The sequence below is a fragment of the Mesoplodon mirus genome (assembly GCF_964341445.2).
Source record: "Mesoplodon mirus genome assembly, chromosome: 18".
Lineage (NCBI taxonomy): Eukaryota > Metazoa > Chordata > Mammalia > Artiodactyla > Ziphiidae > Mesoplodon > Mesoplodon mirus.
In genome coordinates, this window is record NC_138994.1 from 43,948,849 (window position 1) to 43,971,501 (window position 22,653).

The 22,653-nt window shown below is 48.0% G+C and overlaps 1 protein-coding gene across 4 annotated transcripts in view; it reads right to left on the reverse strand.

Moving 5' to 3' along the window:
* The window catches only part of SHISA6 (shisa family member 6), a gene marked incomplete at both ends in the record, with an annotated part of 244,373 nt that overhangs the window by 200,284 nt on the left and 21,436 nt on the right, over positions 1-22,653 (reverse strand). For all 4 annotated transcript variants that reach the window (XM_082605541.1, XM_082605540.1, XM_082605539.1 and 1 more), the window contains one exon: positions 20,969-21,129. In XM_082605541.1, coding sequence (XP_082461667.1) covers positions 20,969-21,129 — 161 coding nt within the window. The remainder of the gene's footprint in view (positions 1-20,968; positions 21,130-22,653) is intronic.

Below are 22,653 nucleotides of genomic sequence, written 5' to 3' on the forward strand. Positions count from 1 at the left end.
TCTGCTCAGAGCCACGCCAACTCCGGTTAGGAGAAACAGGGGTGGAGGAGTGGGATGGAGCCCCAGATGAGGAGGACCAGGGCTGAACATATCACTAAACTTCTGAGGTCTCAGTTTCCTCTCTTGAAGGATGGAGGTGATATTCTATCTCATGACCATTGTCGAGTTTAAATGGGACCATGGTGGTGAAAATGTGAAGCGCTATAGAAGTATAATACTGCATTAATGAAGTCATTAAAAAAAACAGAATGAATTCCAAGGGATGTCAATTATTTTATTATAGAGAGATTTGTTAAAGTGAGCACAGAACCAGAAGCCACTCCTCAATGAGGAAGTCCTTTCTGAGCCTGTAAGAAGAAGGAAGAAAGCATACCCAAAAGACAGGGCAAACACTGGGAGTTATCCACTCAAGAGTCAATTTGTCTCTCTTCTTCCTTGTAACAAAACACACATTATTTAGGGCAGCAATATGTCCAGCTAAATAAAGATCATTGGCATTGCCCTTTCCCGTTCCTGGAATGTAAATATAAAGCCTGGAGCTATGGCAGCCATCCTGCAGTCACGAGGTCATAAGCACAAAGTGAAGAGAAAAGGTGGAAAGGAAAATACGAGAAAAGTCTGGTTCTCAGGAGGCACTGCTGAGCAGCTGAACCAACTCCAGAAATGGCTTACCTTTGGACTTCTGACTAAGAAAGAAAATCAGCCTTTATTTGTTTCAGCCACAGTTGATCAGTTTTCTGTTACTTGAAGTTGAACATAATCCCAAACAATACAAATCACTTCTCCCACTCTTTACACTAGGTAAGGGTGTGTGTGTGTGTGTGTGTGTGTGTTGTTTTGAGGTGATGATATGGGAGTCACAGTTTTCTAATGGAAGATTTTCTGTGCAGAAGTACAAGAATTTCTGAGTGAGGAAAGCTTAGGAGAACTAACAAAGAAGTGGGGAACAATTGCCCGCCAAAAAACCCATCAAGCCTAAAGTGCAAACCTCACATAAAGCTCAGGCTAAAGAATTCCATAGATTATTTTCCACTATCCTTCCCTAAGAGCAATAGAAACATGAGATAAGTCCTCCCACAGTGAAGGACAAAATTGGAAATTCCTTATTAGCCACTAGAGTTTTATACTATTAAGATCCAAAACTGCACCCTACTGCCGTTATATGCCCCTCCCCTATTCCAACAGAGTATAGGTGTTGAGTACCTGCATTATTAACATGGTATTTTTGCATGTAATGAATAGTTTGAGTTCTTCAAGCATGGTGCTAGGGTTATGTGCTTTGTGCAGTACCTGCTGACACCATTTGAAAGTGACTAGCTTGTTTTCCTTAATTCAGATTCCAAAGAACAGAAAAAAAAAAGCACGTGCCTGAGTTTATCCAGCATGAGGCTTCAGACCTACTTAATTTTAATTCTGTAGTAGACAAACGAGTGGCTAAGCTGTAATCGGGGCAGAATGGAGAAGAAGAAAGAAAAACAGACCTTGAATCAGAGGACCTGAGTTCAAGTTTGGGTTTTAATACCTATAGGCTGTGTGATGATGGACACATTAATTAATAAACCTTCTGAATCTCTGGACAGAATCACCTGTTAAATGAAAAGAATTATTTCTTCCTCAAAAGACGCAAGGGATGATGAACTGATATATGTATACATAAAACTATATATACATACATATATATTTGCTTTTGTAGAGTGCTACCTGAATGCAATGAATTTTTATTACATATATTGTGTAAAAGGACAGTAAGTGACAGTTAATTTTTTTTTTTTTACGGCATGTGGGATCTTAGTTCCCTTACCACGGATGGAACCCATGCTCCCTGTATTGGAAACGTGAAGTCTTAATCACTGGACCACCAGGGAAGTCCCATAACGGTTAATATTTTTGTGTGGACACCTTACAGAGTTCAATACCCCTGAGAAGTAGAAAGTTTTATCAGATGAAAAATCTGAAGATTTGGTTGTGAAAAACACCCAGGATCTTCTGCTTCAAGTTCAATGATTTTTGCACTCCACTAGATCAATTAAACTGTCCTGGAACAAATCATATACAAACAGCAGGACTGCTTTTTAATGAAAAGCTGTGTTGAGCTCTCCAATCTACAAACCTGAATGTGGAATGTGGCTTTGGGGGAAATCAGAGAGAATGCCGCCACCTAAACTCCAGTTTGCAGACTCGGGGAGTCTGAGTGAGGTGTCATCTCCTTGCACCTGGGGCTTGTCAGGTGTCGCCTCAGCTTGGGGGGTGGCTGGGGAGATGCCCATCCATTTATGTCTTTAGGTTACCATGGTGAATATGCGGTGTGATAGGAAATAAACAAGAATATGTTTAGTGCAAACCATTTGCCCTCTTGTCCCTTCCTCCCTTCTACTTTCTACCTCAATGAGCCGAGAATGCCAAAGAACGAGACAGCGTAAGTTGATTTACAGTCATGACGGGGGAGACCTGCAGAGGCCAGTGGGCTGAGTTTGGGGGAGTTTTGTGAGAAAGGAGAGTGTTTGGGGAAGCAGCTTCTGACAATACATAAGGCATTGAGAGTGAGGAAGATGAAAAAAAGTTTTTAAATTTTTAAAATTATTTTAATTTCTAAAATTTGTTGTACACCACAAACGTTTCATAGATCCCTTTGTTTTTTTCCTTCCAAAATACCAGGTAAAGATTCAAATTGCTTTTTAATTATGTTTGGGTATTGACTGTTGCTTCTTCGAATATAACACCATGCCAAGACAGCTGGCCGGTCACCTTGGCTTTTTATGAGTTATACTTTGAGGATGTCCTGGGATCAGAGACTTCAGCAAAGTTTTAAAGCATTTTTTAGTCATGCTTGGTTGTTTCAAAAAGAAATAATCGCCCTATATCTATTAAAGAAATTGAACTTTTAAAGTCTTCCTGTAAAAAATAAATAAAACTCCAGGCTCAGATGACCTCACAAGTGAATTCTACAAAAATTCTTCCACAAAATTCAAGGAGGGAAAACTTCTTAATACATTCTATGAGATGAGAATTAACACTGATACCAAACCAAAATGACAAGAAAATAAAACTACAGATCAATATCTTTCATGAAAAATGACACAAAAGGTTCTTAACCAAATTTTAGCAAATCAAATCCAATAATATATAAAAATGATAAGAAATCATGACCAAGTAGGATTTATGCCGGGAATGCAAGGTTTTTTGAACATCTGAAAAACCATCAATTTAATTCACCATATTAACAGACTAAAGAGAAAAGCTGTATGATCTTTTCAACAGATACAGAAAAAGATAAAGAAATAAAGACAATCCAGTTTCCATTCCTGATAAAACCTCTCCCCACAAACTAGCAACAAAAGGAAACTTTCTCAACTTGATAAAGGGCATCTCTGAAAAATGCAGCATGCACATCACATTGAAGAAGGCTGAGTGTTTTCTCCTTATGACCAGGAACAAAGTTTCACCACTTTGATTCAAAACTGTGAAGGAGGTCCTAGCCAGTGCAATAAGGCAAGAAAAGAAATAAAATGCATGCAGTAAAAAAGGAAGAAGTAAAACTACCTTTATTGCAGATCATATAATTGCCTATGTAGAAAATACTAAAAGACTCTATGAAAAAGCTAATAAAACTACCAGGGGAATTTGCAAGCCTGCAGGATACAAGGTCATTATATAAAAATCAATTGTATTTTATAATAGGCACAAATAATCAAAAATTGAAATGGTGAGTTGTTTTAGAATGTGAGTATAAATGTGAATGCAGACACCACTATCAGTATGGTGTTCCCTTCAGGCATTCCCCTTGAACAAATCCTGGCATTCAAGGTCTCCACATTCTGTTTCCAACACCCTTCTCTAACCTGCTCTCTTACTATTCATTCCCCCACCCCACCATGAGCATGGCAGGCCTAATCACTGTCCCATGAAGCCCACACTTTTCACCCTGATGGTTTTTCTTAATCCACCCCATTCCTACTGTGGCCAATCCCTCCCCAGACTTCTGACCATCCAAGCCTTATCTACCTTTCAAGGACATATTCAATATCCAACGCCTTCATGCTGCCTCCTTAGACCATTTCAGTCTTTGGTACAAGTGCCTGGTATGCAGTAGGTATGCACCAAAGCCTAACAGAACGAATGAACTTGTAGCCTGCTCCTGTTTCTATGAACACCCATACCCGACTCACACGTACTCCTTGACTCACACTGTTTCATATGCTGTATTTCAATCTCCCGCTCCACAGACCTAAGGGCAGCACCTTATTCCTAAGGACGGTAAGTGAACATTTCTTTAATCATAGTTTTGTGCAGATTTTTCACTCTCGTACTGCTATGTAACTCTTCTCTGGTACATACACATCTTATTTACTCAGACTGTAAATTCTCCCCGGGCGTAGAACCCCATCATTTGATCCACAATGCCTGGACTTGAGTCAGGACTCAATTAATAATACGAATAAGTAGATTAATGAATCTCAATATATTTGGAATACATTTCCATCATAGCAATCATATATCCCAGAGGAAGTTTCAAAAAAAAAAGAGCTGCAAGGTGCTTGAGCAAACCTTCATGCAGCAACAACATAAAGAGAAATGCTACCAAGGCCAGTTTCTTCAGTGGCTCCTATTTAAGAATGTTTATATAGGAGAACATCTCGCTCCTTCTTAGAGAACAAGGCTCAGTGTGCTCACCCAGCCCTTCTGACTCACGTGAGCCCACAGTCCGGAGGCTACGGGCCAGACTCAGCCAAACCTTCACGGCTCTGAAGGTCACCGTGAGCTTCCTTTACAGGAAAATCTAAGGAGCCAGGTGTTTGCCCAGCAGCCCTGAGAGCGTGAGCCTGCTCATGAAAGCTGAAAATACAGGCCACTGCCCTAGCCCTGTCTCTTTCTCTCGGTTCTCTGCTGTTCTTGGTCTCATGACCTTAGGGCTATGAATGAAAACTACTACGACGGCTGGAAACGATGCTCGCCCAGGAGGGCTGGGGAAGCCTGTCTTTACGAGCTCTTGGAACCACTCCTGGCACTGCAGGGTCACATCCAAGCTGTGTGACCTTGAGCAAGTCAGTCAGCCTTTCTGAACTTCAATCCTGTCATCTGCAGGTGACAATAAGCATATTAATGACTTCAAAGGATTCCTATCCTGCTGCCTCTTAGGAAAGTGGGTTCACAGGGCCCAAAGGAAACCACAGAGTCGCCTGTCCTGAAAGCCATGGAAGAAAAAGCCTAAGAGTATTATGCGACACTGATCCACAATAAATAATACCAGTGCTCACGATTTATTGCTCACCAACCATGTGCCTGGACTGTGCAAGTGGCCTTATATTCATTGCCTCTTGTCTCCACAAGGATCGTACCAGTAGATATTCTCATGGAGAGAAAAGCAAATAAAATAAAGGTCCAGAGAAGTTAAGCAACATCTTTGTTCAAGGTCGCACAGCTCACCCACCCTTCCCACTACAGAGGTGCTTCTCAGGTTGCCCTGGAGCCGAGACCGTGGCCGGGTGGAGTCCTGCTGCCCCTGACCTCACACACATGTCCTTTCCACAGGGTTACAGGACATGCCTTTGCAGCTGCACCAGAAGGAGGAGACAAGTTGGGGACCCAAACTGCTCACTCAAGGAAGGATTCCCACCGCAAGCCTCAGACTTTGCTGCTTTAGCTTCTTTCCATGGAAGACACAGGGCTGCTCCCCTGCCACGGGGATGCCCTACCACCCCCCTGTAAAACGACCCCAAACTGTGCCCCAGCATCCCCCATCCTGAAGCCACTTGGCCAGCAGTGTCTTCTTCACTGCCCCGGCCCCCCAGCTCCACCTGCCTGCCCTGCCCAGCCTCCTCTGAGGCCCCGTCTCCTTTAATCTAATCCTTACGGGGAAAGAAAGGCCATATTTATTAAAGTGCAGGCTTATCTATTTCATCACAGATCTAAGCTGCAGTGATAAATCCCTAAGCTAAACACACACACAGGGAAATACAAAGCTTGAATGCAGATCAGAATTGAGAAGCAAGGGAGGTGTAAGTGTGAGCTTTGGCCCCGCTGCCGGCTGTCTCCCTCTCCTACTCAGGGCTCTTCATCCAGAAGACACTGTTCCTGCCTCCTTGCAGGGGTAGGTGGTTGGGCTGAGGCAATGGCCACATCGATGTACTCTCTAGAGAGTTCTGGCAAAGTCTCCACAAATGTTCTATTTAGGAAAAACTGGCTTTGTTGCATCTTGTAAAACTCCTGAATCACCTCAACTGATTGCTGTCTCTTCATTCAGCAGGCACAGGATAGGATGCAAGGTGCAGGAGAACCCAGAGTCCCCGGCAGTGAAGGTGCGGGGACCCAAAGGTGAATAGGACAGTGCTTCGGACTGCAGGGAGCTCACACAGCCGGGGACACAGAGTCAGAGACTCTCCACAGAGGTTTCCCAAAATGTGTTGGCTTTGCTACCGGGGTAAAGTTCTGTGCCCTCCCTACCAGAATCCAAAGTAGGGAAACACAACTCCTTCAGCACTTTGAGACACTTCTACAGGGGTGCCCCAGTGGCCTCACCTGTCCTGTGCATTTACAGTCCACTTATGGATGCAACTAATTGATGTTACTATGTAAAGTATGGATGGCAGCCACAGTGATTCACCACTCAGAATGGCTTTTTATACGGAGGGTTTGTGGTCGAAGGTATCACACAGCCCCAGCCGCTTTCCAGACCACGCAATGACACTGATCGCTAATGGTCCCCCACGAGCCATTCTTCTCTAGTAAAAGAATTCCCATATTTTAACTGGTCACGTGGTCACCCAAAATAAAGACTACACTGGCTAACGTGATATAAGTGGGAATGGTATGACAACTTCAAACAAGTATTCTTAAAGAAATGCAGAATAATCTTCTTGGCCTTTACTTCCTCCTGATGCCTGGAATGCAGGCATGATGGCAGAAGCTGAAGCAGCCGTCTTGGGCTACGACATGGAAGCCACGTGCTTAGGAAGCCAGAGCAACCAGATATAAGAAGCTCCCTTATACTATAGAGTCAGACCATGCCTGGACTGACTTCTTTTACAGGAGAAAGAGAACCTTCTCTTTTGTATCAGCAACTGTTATTTTAGGTATTCTGTCATTTGCCGATATATACTTACAATGGCTGCCTCCTGTCTGATGTATGAGGTAAGAGCATTCATTCTGTCATTCATTTATTCAAGATATAGTTATTGAATGACTACTAAGGGCCAAGATATGTGCACCATGAATACAGTAAGCAAAGCAGACATGTTCCTGTCCCTGACGCACTTAGAGTCTAATGGGTCATTACTGACTCTGCTTAGTTACGGTGAGATAAATCCATGGCTAAATTCAGGTCTAGATCCCTGGGAGAAGAAAGTCTGTACATGCATGTATATGTATATGTACCCTATGGGGTGTGTGTGTGTAGAGAAAGCAAGCCAGATTCTATGACTTCCCTTATAACTGCTGTGGCAACAGCCACTGGACAGCCCAGCCCAGCTCAGCTCATCTGCCAACACTCAGACCCTTCCTCATTTTCCTTTGGCTAAGAGTTCTCAGCTATTCATTCCAGGTCCTTGCACTGGCCTAGCCATTCTCATCAACCATTTGCTCTGGCCAAAATCTCTGAAGTCATCTGGGACTCCTGTCTTGCCCTCATACCCTCCATATAATCAATTAGCAAATGCTGTCACTTCTACTTTCAAATATATCCTGCACTCTTCATTAGATATTAGTATTGCAACAAAGATGAATTTCATAAATCTAGTCATTGTTTCATGGTGATGTAGGAGAACATCCTTGAACTTAGAAGATACACGATTAGAGTAGTGGGAGTGTAGAATCATGGTATCGTATCTGCAACTTACTCTCATGTGGTTCAGTTCTGATGACACTGATGCTGATGATGGTGATGGTGATAATGACGGTGATGGTGATGATGGTGGTGATGAGGAGGAAGAGGGAGGAGCAAATGTTAACCATGGGTGAAGGGCACACACGTGTCCACTGCGTCACTCAATCACTTGAAAATATTCCACCAGTTTAAAATTATTCAGTATAAGATGTTACGAATAAATAAATAAGCCCTGAAGCTGAGTCTTTCTTAGGTCCTGCATCCTGGTCCAAGCCTCCATCTCTTTCCCATCTCCTGGATGGTGCAATAGCTTCCACCTCCTCCCAGCATCTCGTTCCCTCCGCCTTTGCCTGTCCAGTATCTATGCTGAACCATAGTGAGGACCAGAGTGCTTATGTAAAACACAGGTCAAGTCACATCGCTCCTCTGCTGCAAGCCCTACAACACTCCATATCACACCCAGACTGAAACCCAAGACCCTCACATGACCAGCGAAGCCCCACCTCTCTGACCTCCTCCGCTACTGTATCTCCACCCTGGTTCTCTCCGCTCCAGCCACTCTGGTCTTTCCGTTCCCCAAACACACCTGGCAGCGCTCACCTCCACCCAGCATATGGTCACACGTGGCTTGTTCTCTGTCATTCAGGTCCCTGCTTCAGTAATTTGACCAGTAATGGGGTCTCTTCTTCAAATCAGGCTTCTTCCCCCCAATCCCCATCACTGGCTACTCCCTTCCTGCCCTATTTCTCTCAAAGCGCTTACCATTATCTGATTTTGTGTTGTGCGTTTATAAGTTTCTTTTCTGTCTCCTCCATCTGAATGTAAGTGCTGAGACTAGGGACCTGGCTTTGTTCCCTCTCACATCCCCGGTGCCTGACACCCAGTAAAGGACCAAAATTGTTTTTGTATGAACGAAGGGATCAGTGTACCTTGAGTCCCACCCTGACCTCCCCCTTTCCTTCCTCCCAAGTTGCTGCCAGGGGCTGTGTTCCTCGTCCCTCCGCCTCTGTGCACCTCTCACCTTAGACCCTCACAAGCCCCCTCTGCAAGCCCCCTTGCAGGGTGCAACCTCGTCCCACCCCTAACCCCCATCATCATCCCAAATAAGCCATATGGCACCTCCCCAGCAGGCACTGCCGCCCCTTCCCACATAACCCCTGCCCCTCCCAGGGACACAGCCATTATGTTTAGAGAAGGAAGAAGAAAAGTCTCCTGCTCGGAGCAGCCTTCTCCAACAGGACACAGAGTTCCAGTTCCTTCTGGCCTTTTCCCCAGTTCTTTAATCACCCCTGCCTGTTTACAGAAAAGCCACAACCAACAACTCCAAAGGAATCGGTCACCCTTAAGCCTCCCTGCCTTCCAGGCTCTTGCGGCTCCCAGGTCACCAGCCAGCGGCACCCTCCGCCATCCCGTTTAATCCTACCATCCTTCAAGGCACTTGCCCTAACCAGGCCTGCGAACCTTCTGAACACATGGCTAGTTCTGGTGAGGCATCTGTACGGCTGGTTATCTTTTTACTGTATAGGCTGGTCTTTCTGCTCCCGAATTTAAGCTCCCAAGGCAGGCTGTGTCTTATCCATCTCCTGGCTCAGTACATAGTGGGTGCTTCACATCTAGGGATGGGTGGCTGGATGCCACCTCCTCTTCCATCATTGGTCCTAAATATCCTTTACTGTGTGGGATGGACTTGGGGATCCCTGGGGAAAAAGACCCCTAATGCCCACTTGGATAGAGGCTTGGTTCCCCTTGCCCTGGGAGCTCTCACCCTTTGCAACCCCAGTGCCCGGCTGTGCACCCACTCCCTCCGGTCCTTCGGTCACTGGTCCTGCCTGCCCAGTGCCCTCTTGCTCTTGTCCCCGCCACACTGTGCTCTGTCGGTCCTCGGTTTTGCCCACTCACCGAGGTCACTGTGAATTCTAACCCTGTCCGCAGTGCCCCGGCCTTCCTTCCCCCCTGCACTTTGATAACCGCCAGAACGTATTCTAAATCCTCCTGCTTCCTGGGCGTGGTGAGTAATTAGAGGGCCAGCTCCGCCAGAGGCCCTGCCCGCTCCCCGGCCATATGGTGAGATCGGGCTCCATCTGGCCCCCATGCAGACTGCCTCCCCGGCCAGGCTGCCCGAGCTCGTGCAGCTCCCAGGCAGGACCAGGCCCTGGGGGCCCAAAGGATGTGTCGGGCACAGCTGGCTGGCCAGGGCAAGGGCAGTTCCTCGGACTCCTGCAGGCTCTGCTTCGGGGCACACCCCTTCTCAAGGCAACCCTGTGCTGGGAAGAGCCATCACCCAGCATCCCACCCAGGACTGGAACACAGCTCGGGACTCACTTTCTAAATGGCTTTAAACTGTGAAGTAGGAAGGAAACCTTCCGCTCATGACCAGCCTGGCACTGAAGATGGAATGGTGATTTGGCTGCATCTGGGCTCTGACCCCGGGGGTCACAGCATTCAAAGAGGAAGACGAGTCAGTGTAGCCACTAACCAAGTGAGCTCAGGACCAGGCCGCCTGGGTCAGATCCACATCCGCCGCTGACAAGCTGGGCCCCAGGTACCGGCTGCCTCACTGTTCCCAGCCCTGTAGCCCCCGTCTGCTGGGGCGTGGGAGGACCCACAGGGTCAGCCCTCAAATGCCAGCTACTCTTCCCAGTACATTCTCAGAAAGGGAAAACCTTAAGTTGCTAGGCCAGCGCCCCCAGCCCCCGGCTGAAAATGCCCAATGGCTCTCCCCACCCCCCTGCTTAAAGCCTCCTGGGGCGAGTGCCCCGTTTGTGGCAAAAGGTGGTCTGTCCTGGAGCTGAGGGGCTGGCGTTGTGAGAACATCTGCCCCGGGGCTGAGCAAACATGGCCTCCTCCGGCACCCTCCCTGCCAGCCCAAGTCCACGCACCAGGCAGCCAGGGCCAGGCGTGGACCCACGGCCAAGGGACAGGCTCCACGGAGCTGCAGTGGCTCCCGGGGCCCTGTCTGCACCTCCAGTCAGTTGGACCTCAGGGCATGGGCTCTGGGGTCAGACTGCCTGCCTTCAGAGCCCAGACCAGCCCCTCCTGGTTGTGTGACTCTGCACAGGCTTCTGAAGCCCCTGATCCGCAGTCTCCCCATCCGCAAAGTGGGCCTGATCATAGGCTGCCTGCTCGGGTAACTACAAGATTTAAATAAGTCACCGCGTGGAAAGTTCTTTAAAAAGCAATGTCCGTTGTGAATATCTTTAAAGACCAGGGCTCTCCGGCTTCCTGGCAGCCGCAATCCTCCCCTGGGGTGCACAGGGCATGGGTGCCTACAGTAGAACACACTAAGAACACAAGCCGGTCACCTCCCTGGATCCAGATCCGAGGTTTTTTTTCAATGCAATTGGAAAACTGCCGTTTCCAGAGCTACCGACTGATTTGCTCTGTTTGTTCAGACCAAACAGAGGGTCAACTACACCCACATGACTCTCTCACATGACCTGCTGTTCCCCACGTGGGACACATTGGTTCTTCTGACCCAAACACAAGATTTCTAATGTGTGATTCACAGCTTGCGTGTGCCAGGTCCTGAGCTGGGCTGACAGTGGACGTCTCCTAGGGGGACCGCAGAGCACAGAGGCCCAAACGACGCCCTGCACCCACTCCCCCGACTGCAGTGACGGGCGCCGGAGCGGGGGTGCTGACCCAGCCAGGAGTCAGGGGCCGTGAAAGGGAAGCCAAGACCTGGGAGAGAAGGAGGCACAGGGAGGCTGAGAGTGGACATCAAGAATGTTGCAGACAGAGCGAAGAGCAGAGCGTCGTGTGTAGCCTGGGAAGCAGAGAGAACTCGCCCCCTAGGAACCGAGTGGGTCTGGGTGGCCAGAGCTTTGGCTTTGGTGGAAGGGCGGTGGGAGGCCCATCCTAGCAGCAGAGCCCAGCAGAGCCTGCTCCCCGGACCCTCAGGGCCGCCCACCGAGCTGAGGGGAAGGGGATGGAAGCCGGAGTGCTGGGGCCGAGGCGTGGGCAGGAGAAGTGGAAGCAGAGGCAGCGGGTGTAGACAACTGTTTTGCAAAGCTCAGCTGTCAAGGAGAGAAGCAGCAGGCGGGAGGGTGTGAAACGGAAAGAGGGCTCCCCGCCTGCGTTAAGGTGGGGGGAGCACACTGACACCTAGAGGAACTGAGCTGGTAGAGATGGGGGGCAGGGGGGTCGTGGATCAAGGGAGCAGGTCGTCTTGAGGACCAGAAGTAAACGGGATCTGAGACACAGTGCAAGGAGGAGATGCCATAAGCAGACGTAACCTGGGGGTGTCCACACCCAGGGAGACATTTAGAACCCTGAGTCTGTCATTATGGGGGTGCTGGCCACCCCTCCTAGCAATGCATCACTTGTAATACAGAAAGCACGCTTTCTACATCATCACCTGGGTGGCAGATAAAACCACCAAGAAGGTCAAGCTGAGGACCCTGGTCTCTGCCAGGACTTGGTAATTCATCAACCCTCTTTAGGGCCATTGACTCCCCCACGGCATCCTGGTGAGGGATGTGTCCCTACTGACATGTCACATGGAAGCAGAGGTCCCCCGGCAGGTGCCTGTGGCTTTCAGAGAGAAATTAAGAACTGGGGTCGACACACTACAGCCACGGGCCCAATCCGGCCCACCGTCTGTTACTGTAAACAGTGTTTTATGGGAACACAGCGGTGCCCACTCTTTTACGTATCACTGTGGCACAATCGAGTAGCTGCAACGGAGATCTTACGGCTGCAGAGTCTAAAACATTTACAGTCTGGCCCTTTTCAGAAAAAGTTCGCCAAGCCCTGCTGAAGAGCCCTGGACTAAGGTCTATCAGCTTGTCCAGGCTCAGGTGGGATTTGGGCCTTGGCTTGTCTGATTCTGAAACTCACAGGCTACTGCTGCTGCATCTTGCCTTCTTTACCAGGAGGGTGTCTTCTTGTGGAAGAAGAAGTTAGAGAAAGTTCTCTCATTAACCCATCTCGCTATTAGAAATGCTAACTGGTTATCTATCCTGCTTCTCAACAGAGCCCACGTCCACTACTCGGCAACCAAGGTTGTCTTATTAAACCAGACATCAGATCAGCATAGTTAAACAACATCCACAGTCTACCCTGGCCTCCAAAACCCTGCGTGACTGGCCTGTGTCTACCCCTCTGTTCTCGTCACACACCTGCCACTCTACCTGTGTCTGCTTTCTGTTCCTTGAACAGGCCAGGTTTGCTCATGCCTCAGGGCCTTTGCACGTGCTGCTCCCTCTGCCTAGAATGTTCTTCCTCCAGCTCCCTCCAAGGCTGGCTCCTCCTCATCAGCTGGGTACCAGCTCAAATGCCCCCTCCTAGGACCAGACTATCAAAAGTGCCCAGGGCAGGGGGTGGCGGAGGGATGGAGTGGGAGGTTGGCGTTAGCAGATGCAAACTATCATATATAGGATGGATAAACCACAAGGTCTTACTGTAGAGCACAGGGAACTTGATTCCATATCCTGGGATAAACCATAATGGAAAAGAAGATGAAAAAGAATGTACATATGTGTATAACTGAAGCACTTTGCTGGACAGCAGAAGTCATCACAGCACTGGAAATCAACTGTACTTCAATCAAATAAAACTTGTTTTAAAAAGTGCCTTCCTCTCCCAGCCTTCCTCTGACACATCAGCTGCCCGCTTGTGTCCTGAGCATTTCGCACCCTCTGGAGTTAAGTACTTGTTTACTTTATGTCTCCTCCGTTACAATGTAAGCTCCCCAAACGGCGATGATTTTTGCTCAAGACTGAAACTTGAACTCAAGTAGATGCTCCACACCCTTAACAGTTAAACCAGCCCTGACCCAAGTCAACGGGATGCAAAGCACAGCTGTGACCCACACAGGTAATTTCACACTCCTTAGTCGTCACGTTAAAAAACTGAAAAGAAACAGATGAAATTAATTTAATAGATTCTATTTAACCTGACAAATCCAAAACATTATCATTTCAAATGTAATCAATATAAAAAATTATGGAGCTATTTTACATTCTTTTTTTCACACCAACTCTGAAATCTTGTGAGGCTCTGAGACACATTTCAAGCACTCAACAGCCACATGTGGCGCGGTGCCCAACAGAGGAGAGAGTGCAGTCTTAAAACAGTGTTTTCTTCTGTCAAATGCTGCCTGATCACTTTACATTAACACCCACTTAATCCCCACAGCAGCCCTAGGAGGGAAACACAATTATTAACCCCATTTTACAGATGGGCAAATAAAGGCAGAGTCTGGCTTCAAACCAGACAGTCTGGTTCCACAGTCTCTGCTTTTATCCACCAACTAAATTGCCTTTCATTCTTGGCTGAAGCCACAGATGAATCCAGTAACAGAAGAGGCCCCACAGCATACAGCCTGAAGCCCAGGCTTGGGTTCTAATCCTCCCCCTACCAATAACTACGGATGTGGCCTTGGGCAAGTTCTCCTATCCCCCGTCCTCAATCTTCCCATCTGTAAAATGGGAGTAACAACAATAGCACTTCACAGAGCTGTGCTGATTCAACGATGCAATGTCGGAAACACACATACGATGTCGGAAACACACATACGATGTCGGTAACACACATACGATGTCGGTAACACACATACGATGTCGGAAACACACATACGATGTCGGAAACACACATACGATGTCGGAAACACACATACGATGTCGGAAACACACATACAATGGTACTTCATATTAACTATATTATAAGCACCAATCAGTGTTACTCTGCTATCAGGCATTAGTGATAGCTCTTCTCTCCTACCAGCCTTGACTCAGTGAACTTCCTGGGTTTTCTGGACCCTGCAAGGAGGCGACAGTAGCAGCGACTGCCCCACATGGTTGCTGTGGTCAGCCTTCCATCCACCCTACATCATCCCCAGGCAGAGATCTGCTGGGACCAACGGCTGCAGGAACAGGGCATGGGGTAGAGGGAAGGGAGGTGATGTAACATCTGGGCAGAGAATAAGGAGACTCCACTTGGAAAAGGCCAATAGCAGTCCACAGGGACAGCATCCAAACAACAGGTACAGTTTTGGGAAGAAATTACTACCAAGAGAAAATTCAGCAGTGACAAAGGATGGCCAAGAGAGATGGAGAAGAGGCAGCTGAGGACAGAGAGGATGGTCATGGTGATGACGGAGATGAAGACGGCTACCAAGCCCGGGCTCTGAGCCGAGCCGGGGCCGAGCACTTAAAACACGGGGGCCATTCCATCCAACTCTTTCAATGGCCCTGTGAGGCAGGTGCTAGTCATTCCCACTTCCCAGAGCCAAGAGTCACACCCAGGTCTGTCGAGCTGCACACACCACATTTCATCTCCAACACTGGAGGCCTGGCCTGACCACCTCCCACCTGGGTGACATCCGTGTGCCTCAGCTTCCTCTGACGCCAAGGGCAGGTTTGGTCAGCTGATCTCACCATCCCCTTAGAGCTCTGAAGTCTCATGGGGCAATCAGCTCAGCCTCTTCTAGAACAAGACAGTCCTGTTCCCCTGGGGATGACTGAGCAAAGAAAAGTCCCATTGCCCATGAGGGGCTGAGGTTGACCAGAAGTTTCCCAGAGTTCAGGTGCATGGTCCAGGCTGTTGGGCTTTACCTGCAGCCTTAAACCTGTTCCTGGGAAGATGAACTCAGAGCTACCTGCGCTTCTAAGACCTCTGTAAAGAAGTCTTTCTTGGCAGAGGGAACAGAATGGCCAGGGCCCCCGGGTGTCAGCCTCTCTTGAGCCCAGCCAGGGAAGCAAAGCTCCCAGCCTCTGGCCACACTGAGTCTTAACGTCCTGGGTTGGCCCCAGATGGGAGGAGAGAAGCCGTGGGGCTTGGGGAGAAGCCTGGGCACTGGAAACCAGGGCCTCCCAGCTCAGCTCTCCACTGGATGACCAGCCCACTAGGCTGTCAACGTGACCAACCCCTTGCTAATTTTGCAGAGAGGCACACAACCTGAGGAGAGCTCTGCAGCACTCAGGTAGGTAACTAACACCTGCAGGCTGGCTCCTACATCCATCCAAGCGAAGGACCATCTTGTCATTCCCTGCAAATAGTCACTGAGCAATTACGATGATCTTCCAGGCAATGTTCTTGGATCTGAGATGCCACAGCGAATAGAAAGACAAAACCCTTGCCTACACGGAGCTTACATTCTGGTAGGGACAGAGACAATAAACCAGTGAACTTACCAATATATGATGTTAGATGGCACAGGGGCTCGGAAGAAAATAAAGCAGGGGACAGGAGCAGATGAGGAGGTTAGGAAAGGTGGTACCACCTGAGCATCAACTTCCACAGCACAAATATCTGGTGCTGGAAAGCTTCTGGCTACAAGACAGAGGGGGAAATACCCCGAGGCAAGAACACGCGTGGCGTGAGGAGGGTCTGGCGTCTGGATCCCAGAGAGAAAGGCGGAAGGTAATAAGAGCTGAGCTCAACAGAGCAGCGAGGGGCCGGGCCACGCAGCGCTGTGACTGAGAGCCCCTCTGTCAACTGTCCAGCCTTCATTCTTGGTCTCCGCGAAGCTTGGAGTCACGCCCCTCGGCTCCCTTGGTCTGCTGTTAACACACGCGGCAGCAGGCAGGTGACTGACCACCCAGGTACACAACTCACAGTGTTGTGTAGCTGGGGCGTAAGTACTTACTTCCTCCAGCAGACGCCATTCTTGATCATGGGGAGTTGGATATCAAGACTCTGGAAACCTAATACACGAAGTCACTGCTACAGCAAGGGATGGGTACACCACTCTCCCCCTAGCTGCCCCAAGACAGGCTCTTTAGAGTGAGTCAGGCCAGTCACGTGAGGTCCCCACTCCTCCGCATCTATGAAGCCCACCGCGAGCCTCTGAGATCCTGGGCTCAGGGGACCTGCAACTGCCGACGTGATACGTTTCCTGATGCCTGGCTCCGCTTGGCCTGCTAATCAATTCTGATGGTCAGCACTTGGTATCCACCGGATTGGCTCTAGGAACTGCCACGGATACCAAATTCCACAGATGCACAAGTCTTACAGTTAGCCCTCTGTATCTGCATATACATCCGAGGATTCAACCAACTGCGGATGGTAAACATAGTAAAGGATCCAGGTTGGCTGAATCAGTGGATGGAGGGCCAACCATATGTCTGCTTGTGCCTGCTCTTGCCCAGGTGTCCCCATTCGTGGTTGCAGGCTGACCCCCATCCGTCTCTCAGATGAGCCCAGGCCTTCTGCTCCATCCTGCCCACCTGCCATGGAGAGGACTTAACCCTGCAGCCCAGTAAGAAGGACCGGCCAAGCTCTACCTTGTGGGTCTTGATGTGAGCTCAAACTCCACAGTCCTCGAGGATGTTTGCCTTATTTGATAATCTCCCTCTAGCTCTGGTTCTCAGTTTGCTGAACAATGGAACTGTGTGGGAAGTTTTTGAAAAATGCTAATGCCTAGGTTCTACCCCAGACCAATTAAATCAGAATCTTTGGGACAAGGGCCAGGCATTAGTACTTTCAGAATATCCTACTTCGTTCCAATGTGCAGTCAGGGCTGAGGCTCTCTGTGCTAAAGGGACCTTCTTCAACTTTAATGTGTGTACAGATCACCTAAAGACCTTGTTAAAATGCAGATTCTGAATCAGTAGGTCTGGGGAAGGGCCCAAGAGTCTGCATTTCTAACCAGCTCTCATGGCATGCAGTCACTACTGGTCCATGGACCACACTTCGAGGAGTGGGGGTCTAGAGGCAGCCAGATTTGCGGGGTGGGAGATGGAAATGGGCTTTGCTGATTTTCTGGGTCCAAAGTAAATGTCCAGTATTGAAGCTCCTTTTAAAGTTGGAAAGGGATTTCTGGAAGAGTTAGGTTAGGGTAAAGGGCTCTTATAGAAGGAAAGAGGAATTTTCTGCTAATGTGGAAATAGGAGATCCTATACCTAAGAAATGCTACAGGATCCACTGTGTGTTGTAAATAAAGTACCTAACAGACTACCCAGCACACAGTGGGTACCCCATACTCACGGTACCATTGTTCTTATTAAGACAGGACCCTCAGTCCATTACCTAAACCAAACAAAAAATATAAATTTTTGTTTGTTTGTTTGGTTTCGGTTTGGTATGCTTTTGGCTTGCAAGAACCCCATAAAGCCCTACAAGCCCTTTTATCCTCAGAGGATGTGCCACAGGCAGGGGTCAAGCACAGAAGGCTTGGGGCCAGGCGCTTTCATCCCAGACACGACCTCATGGACCCTGCCTGGTCTAAGGATACCAATGCCTTTATTTCTCTCATTAATTTGATTTGTTTGCCGTGAGTTGGGCAAAACTCCATAGCCCGGCCACGGCTAAAATTGAGGTTTGTTACATTAAGGACCTATTTTAAGTGCTCTCCTTGGCTTAACTTATTAAACAACTCCACACAGCAGGTACTTTTAGTCTCAAGGGCAGATGAGGAAACTTAGAAAGACGAAGAAACTTGTCCAGGTCACATACATAGCATGTGACCGGGTCAGAAAACAAACTGAGAGGCATATGTCAGAGCCCATGTTTTTCCAAGGTTTTTCAAATTTTACTCGCTATGTGATCTCATGAAAATGCAGGTTCTCCTTCATTGGGTGAGATGGAGCCTGAGATTCTGCATTTCTCACAATGATGTGGCTGGTCCTTGGACAGTATTTTGAGTAGCAAAACTACTCATATGCTATGATGCCTCCTGGGATTTCTGTCCTCAAGATCCCTCTACAAGACTCTTGCCACCATCCTCCTATGATCGGTGATCTGTGGATTTGACCAGTGGCAAAATCACAGTAAATCTCCACTTTGAACACCTGTACAAAGTTCTGTTTAGACTTCTGCTCAAAATGCAGTCTTCTGTGGCAAAGGATCAGCTATTCGGAAAAGCAGCTGTGTCCATTACAAGCTGTAGATGTTGCAGATAGTTATGAAATTGCTTTTAAATGTAAGCATCACCACTGAGAATGCTTTCTGGGCCAGGGAACAATTCCCATCTCTAAAAGCCAAGTAAAGAGTTCCAATTTGAGAAATACATAGGAGGGATTTCTCAAAACACAGGAGTGAATCATTTAACTTTAAGCTTCTCTTCTCAGATTAACAGAGGAGAGGATGTATATAGGAACCAGAAGAAGACAAATCTTCCCTCCCTGTGAAAGGCATTTAAGGGCAAATCTAGACCATCCACTTAATCAGTCTGGACTCAGTGGCTGGGAACTAGCTGGTTTGTGAATGAGACAGAGAAAATTGGAAGAGAGAGGGATGAAGGTAAACTCCCAGGGGTACTTTGGGTACCAGAGTGACCTGAAGTTCCAGAATCACAGACAACGTTCTGGAGAAGCCTGACTTCAAAACATTAGCTAGAATGGCACCTTTCTGCAATTTCCACAGCCCAGTGATTCCCAAACTCTGCTCCGTATTAAAATCACCTCCTGCTCAGGCCACGCCCCCACATCAATTAAACTATGATCTCTGGGGGTGGGGCCCAGGTACCCTTAATTTTTAAAGCTCCCCAGGTGATTCCAATGTGCAGCCAAGTTTGAGAACTACTGGCACAACCTTTCAGTGTCTTCCTTCATAAAATAAAGGAATCCATCTGGACGAGTGGTTCTTTATTCTGTCTTGCATGTTAGAATCACTTTCAAGTGATTTTTTAAAATACTGCTGCCAGCAGCATCCCTAGAAATTCTGGTTAATTTGTGAGGCCCAGGCACCAGCATCATCAGCATTTTTAAGAGCTTCCCCAGGTGATTCTACTATGCAGCAAAGGAGACAACTACTTGTCTCAGGGTTTTTGCCCACTTCTTCTATTGCTTACATTTTAAACATCTATGATATTCAGGCTAAAAATGCATCTTAGACTTTTTGAAAAGGTGGATCTCTCATCCCTACTTTTAAATCAGGGATTTTTAACTTCAGAAGGGTCTATGAATCCCCTTAAATCCTATGCAAAATGTTGGATGGATATATATATTCATATGTATATATTTGGGGGAGGCGAATGTCCTTAACTTTTATCAGAGTCTCAAATGACTTAACTCTTATTACCTTAAAGGCAAGTATGTGATTTCTGATTTAATAAATTTAAGAAAATTAAAGAATGAATGGAAGACCAATTTGGTTTCAACAGCACATCTGCTAGTTTGAATTTGGGACACATCTATTGCCACCTAGTGGCTGCATATCTTTATTGCAGGTTTAGTTCAGACCATATTGCCCATCCTTTGAAAAGCTATAGGGTGACAGATGTGAAGATTTCAAATCCAAGTATCAAAGCAGAAGCTGTGTCTGAGACTGGGGTCAGTAGTAGACTGGTAATGCTCACAGTAAGAGATGAGCTCCCCACCTGCACTTATAAGGAGACCATCCACCCAGATACTTTGGATTCATGTCCCAAACTGGATTAGGACACTAGGGTTTCTAGACCTGACCGTTGTTACCTACATGCCTCAGTTTGACTGCCAGCTTGCTTTCTTACCAACCGTATGTGCTTGGGAAAATTACTGAGCCTTTCTGTTCCACATATAAAAAGAAGATAATACAAGCACTTCTAAGATTGCTGTGAAAAATAAGTAAGACAATACACGTAAAATGTTCAGCATAACCCCTGGCACAGCAAAAGATCCCAATAAATCTGAAGTTATATTATTTATCATTATTTCCTTGCTTTGTTTATTGTTCCATATGGGTTACAGTAAAGACCAAATAAAAGAGCAAAAGGTATATTACTAACACATGGCAACTCATCATATATCCAGAGAATCCACAGAGCACAGAAAAGGGTAACCCGACAACAGACATAATCCTTACTCTCAGGAAGTGCCCTTCGAACATAATCCTTACTCTCAGGAAGTCCCTTTGAGATTCTGACAGTTCATCTGTCTCTACGTCTGAGTGCAGCCACTTCTTGTCACATATCTACCTTCCCACCATGTGAGCAAGAGGGTGACCATACTCCACCACCAAGGCTACCGCAAGGTCCTTTCAGGGAAGAGGATCACGCGGACATTCACTGAATCACAGACGCCCTAAACCAACAGCTCTGCTCCAGCCTGGACACTCCCTGGCGGCAGTCTCCCACGCCACTCTCTCTGCAAGGGAACAATCCCCAGGCTCTTCCACAAGCCACCTGCCCAGGGCTCCAGGACCGGCTCCTGCCCAGCTGAAGCAGAAACACCACCGAAACTTCTCACCAGCCTCAGCAAAGATGCAAGGTGATCAGCTCTCACTTACCTGGAGTCTGCTTGGCCGTGCGCACGGGAGTGTAGTGGTTTTTCGAGGATGATCTGACCGGCGTGTTCTCTTTGGGAGAGCTATCGATAGCCGAGATAGTTTCTCTTTCACAGTGTGCTATGGGGATTGGTCCCTGTTGTCTTAAGATGTCGGCCAGAGCCCTGAAAGAGGAGGAGACCACACAGTGAGATCCACCAAGCTGGTGAGTGCAACCACAAAGGAAGCTGGGCTACTTTCATCGGCCCTTTGATGGACGGAGACCCAGTATTCAGTTACAGTCACAGCATCATCTGGTGCTGGTCTCAGTGGGGATACAGGGGAGAGGCTGCCATGCCTGGGGGTACAGGCACTAAAAGGCTGTGATTAAGGTTTCCTTCTTTCATTCATTTCACACCAATCAACTCTGAGCCCTTTCAAAACGCTGGCTCCCCAAATAAGCCCGTATGCCAGGCAGATACGACAGCAATTGGCCCATGGAATGCCACTTCAGTGAAGGGCGGCCACCACTGGCCTCAAGTTCAGTGGCAGGTGACTAATATCAGGGGGACCAACTTCCCCATGGAAAGACACACACCGAGGAGCATGTACTCTACACGGGTGACCCAAATAAGTACAAAACAGAGCTCCCCTTGTCAAAGAAAGGTGTGATTTAGCTGCAAAGACAGGACATACAGATAAAACGATAAATATCAGAACACACGGACGGTGCAGACAGTGAATGCAGCTGAAGCTTAGAGGAAGAAGCAATCACAAACGCTGGAGGAAAGAGAGATGCACAGAGATGCTGCTGTAGCTGGAGAGGTCCATGCCCTCTGCAAGGGACCCAGGTACCCCGAGAGCAGCTTCTATTCACCCAACGCCTCTCTTCAACAGCCAAACATATGTTTACTGAGGACTCAGCATGCATTAGTCACAGCAGAGACAGAGGTAAAGAGAACACAATTCCTGCCCTCTAGGGGCTCAGCATTTAGGGGAAATCGCTCCCTGACCTGGTTTGGAACAGGATTCCCTCTGTGGGTGGGATAGGTGATACCACTGTCAGTGGGAAACAGACATGCAGGTAGGTTCTAAGGAGCCACAAGGGACCACCATCAGACACTGTCATTGCAGGGCCAGGCGCCCGATTCTGCGTGCACGAGCCAGGAGGAACTCTTCCATCTACCTGGGTCCCTGAGGGGTGGGCGAGGCACCATGCCCCAGGCCTGAGACCTGGCTACACCCAGCCCACTCTGAGGCTTCACTCCACTGGAATTCCAGCTCCCCGCACCCTGCCTCCGTCGAAAAGTGACAACTGACCGCAGCAGTTTAAAACGTGTCTGGGAGTGGATAGTTTCCTTTCATTATGCCGCCTCTGACATGCTGAACCTTCCTGGGAGAGGAGCATCAAGCTGGTAATCTTATCATTTAGTGGCATTTATATAGCAATTTCAGATTTTCCAAATGCTTTCCTGGCACTGGCTTTCTTTTTTCTCAGGCTCTAAGGGAAAAAGCAGACACACGCCACCAGCCCATTCACTTCTGTGGACCAAGAGGTGAGGGAGGGGAAGACAGAACCTCACTAGTTTGGTAAAGGAAGTCCAGGCAGACCTGGGGCCTGGAATAAGAAAAAACATTGCCCTATCGAATCAAGAGATTTGGGTTCTAATCCCAGCTCTGCCACTGATGAGTCGTAAATCTTTGGGCAG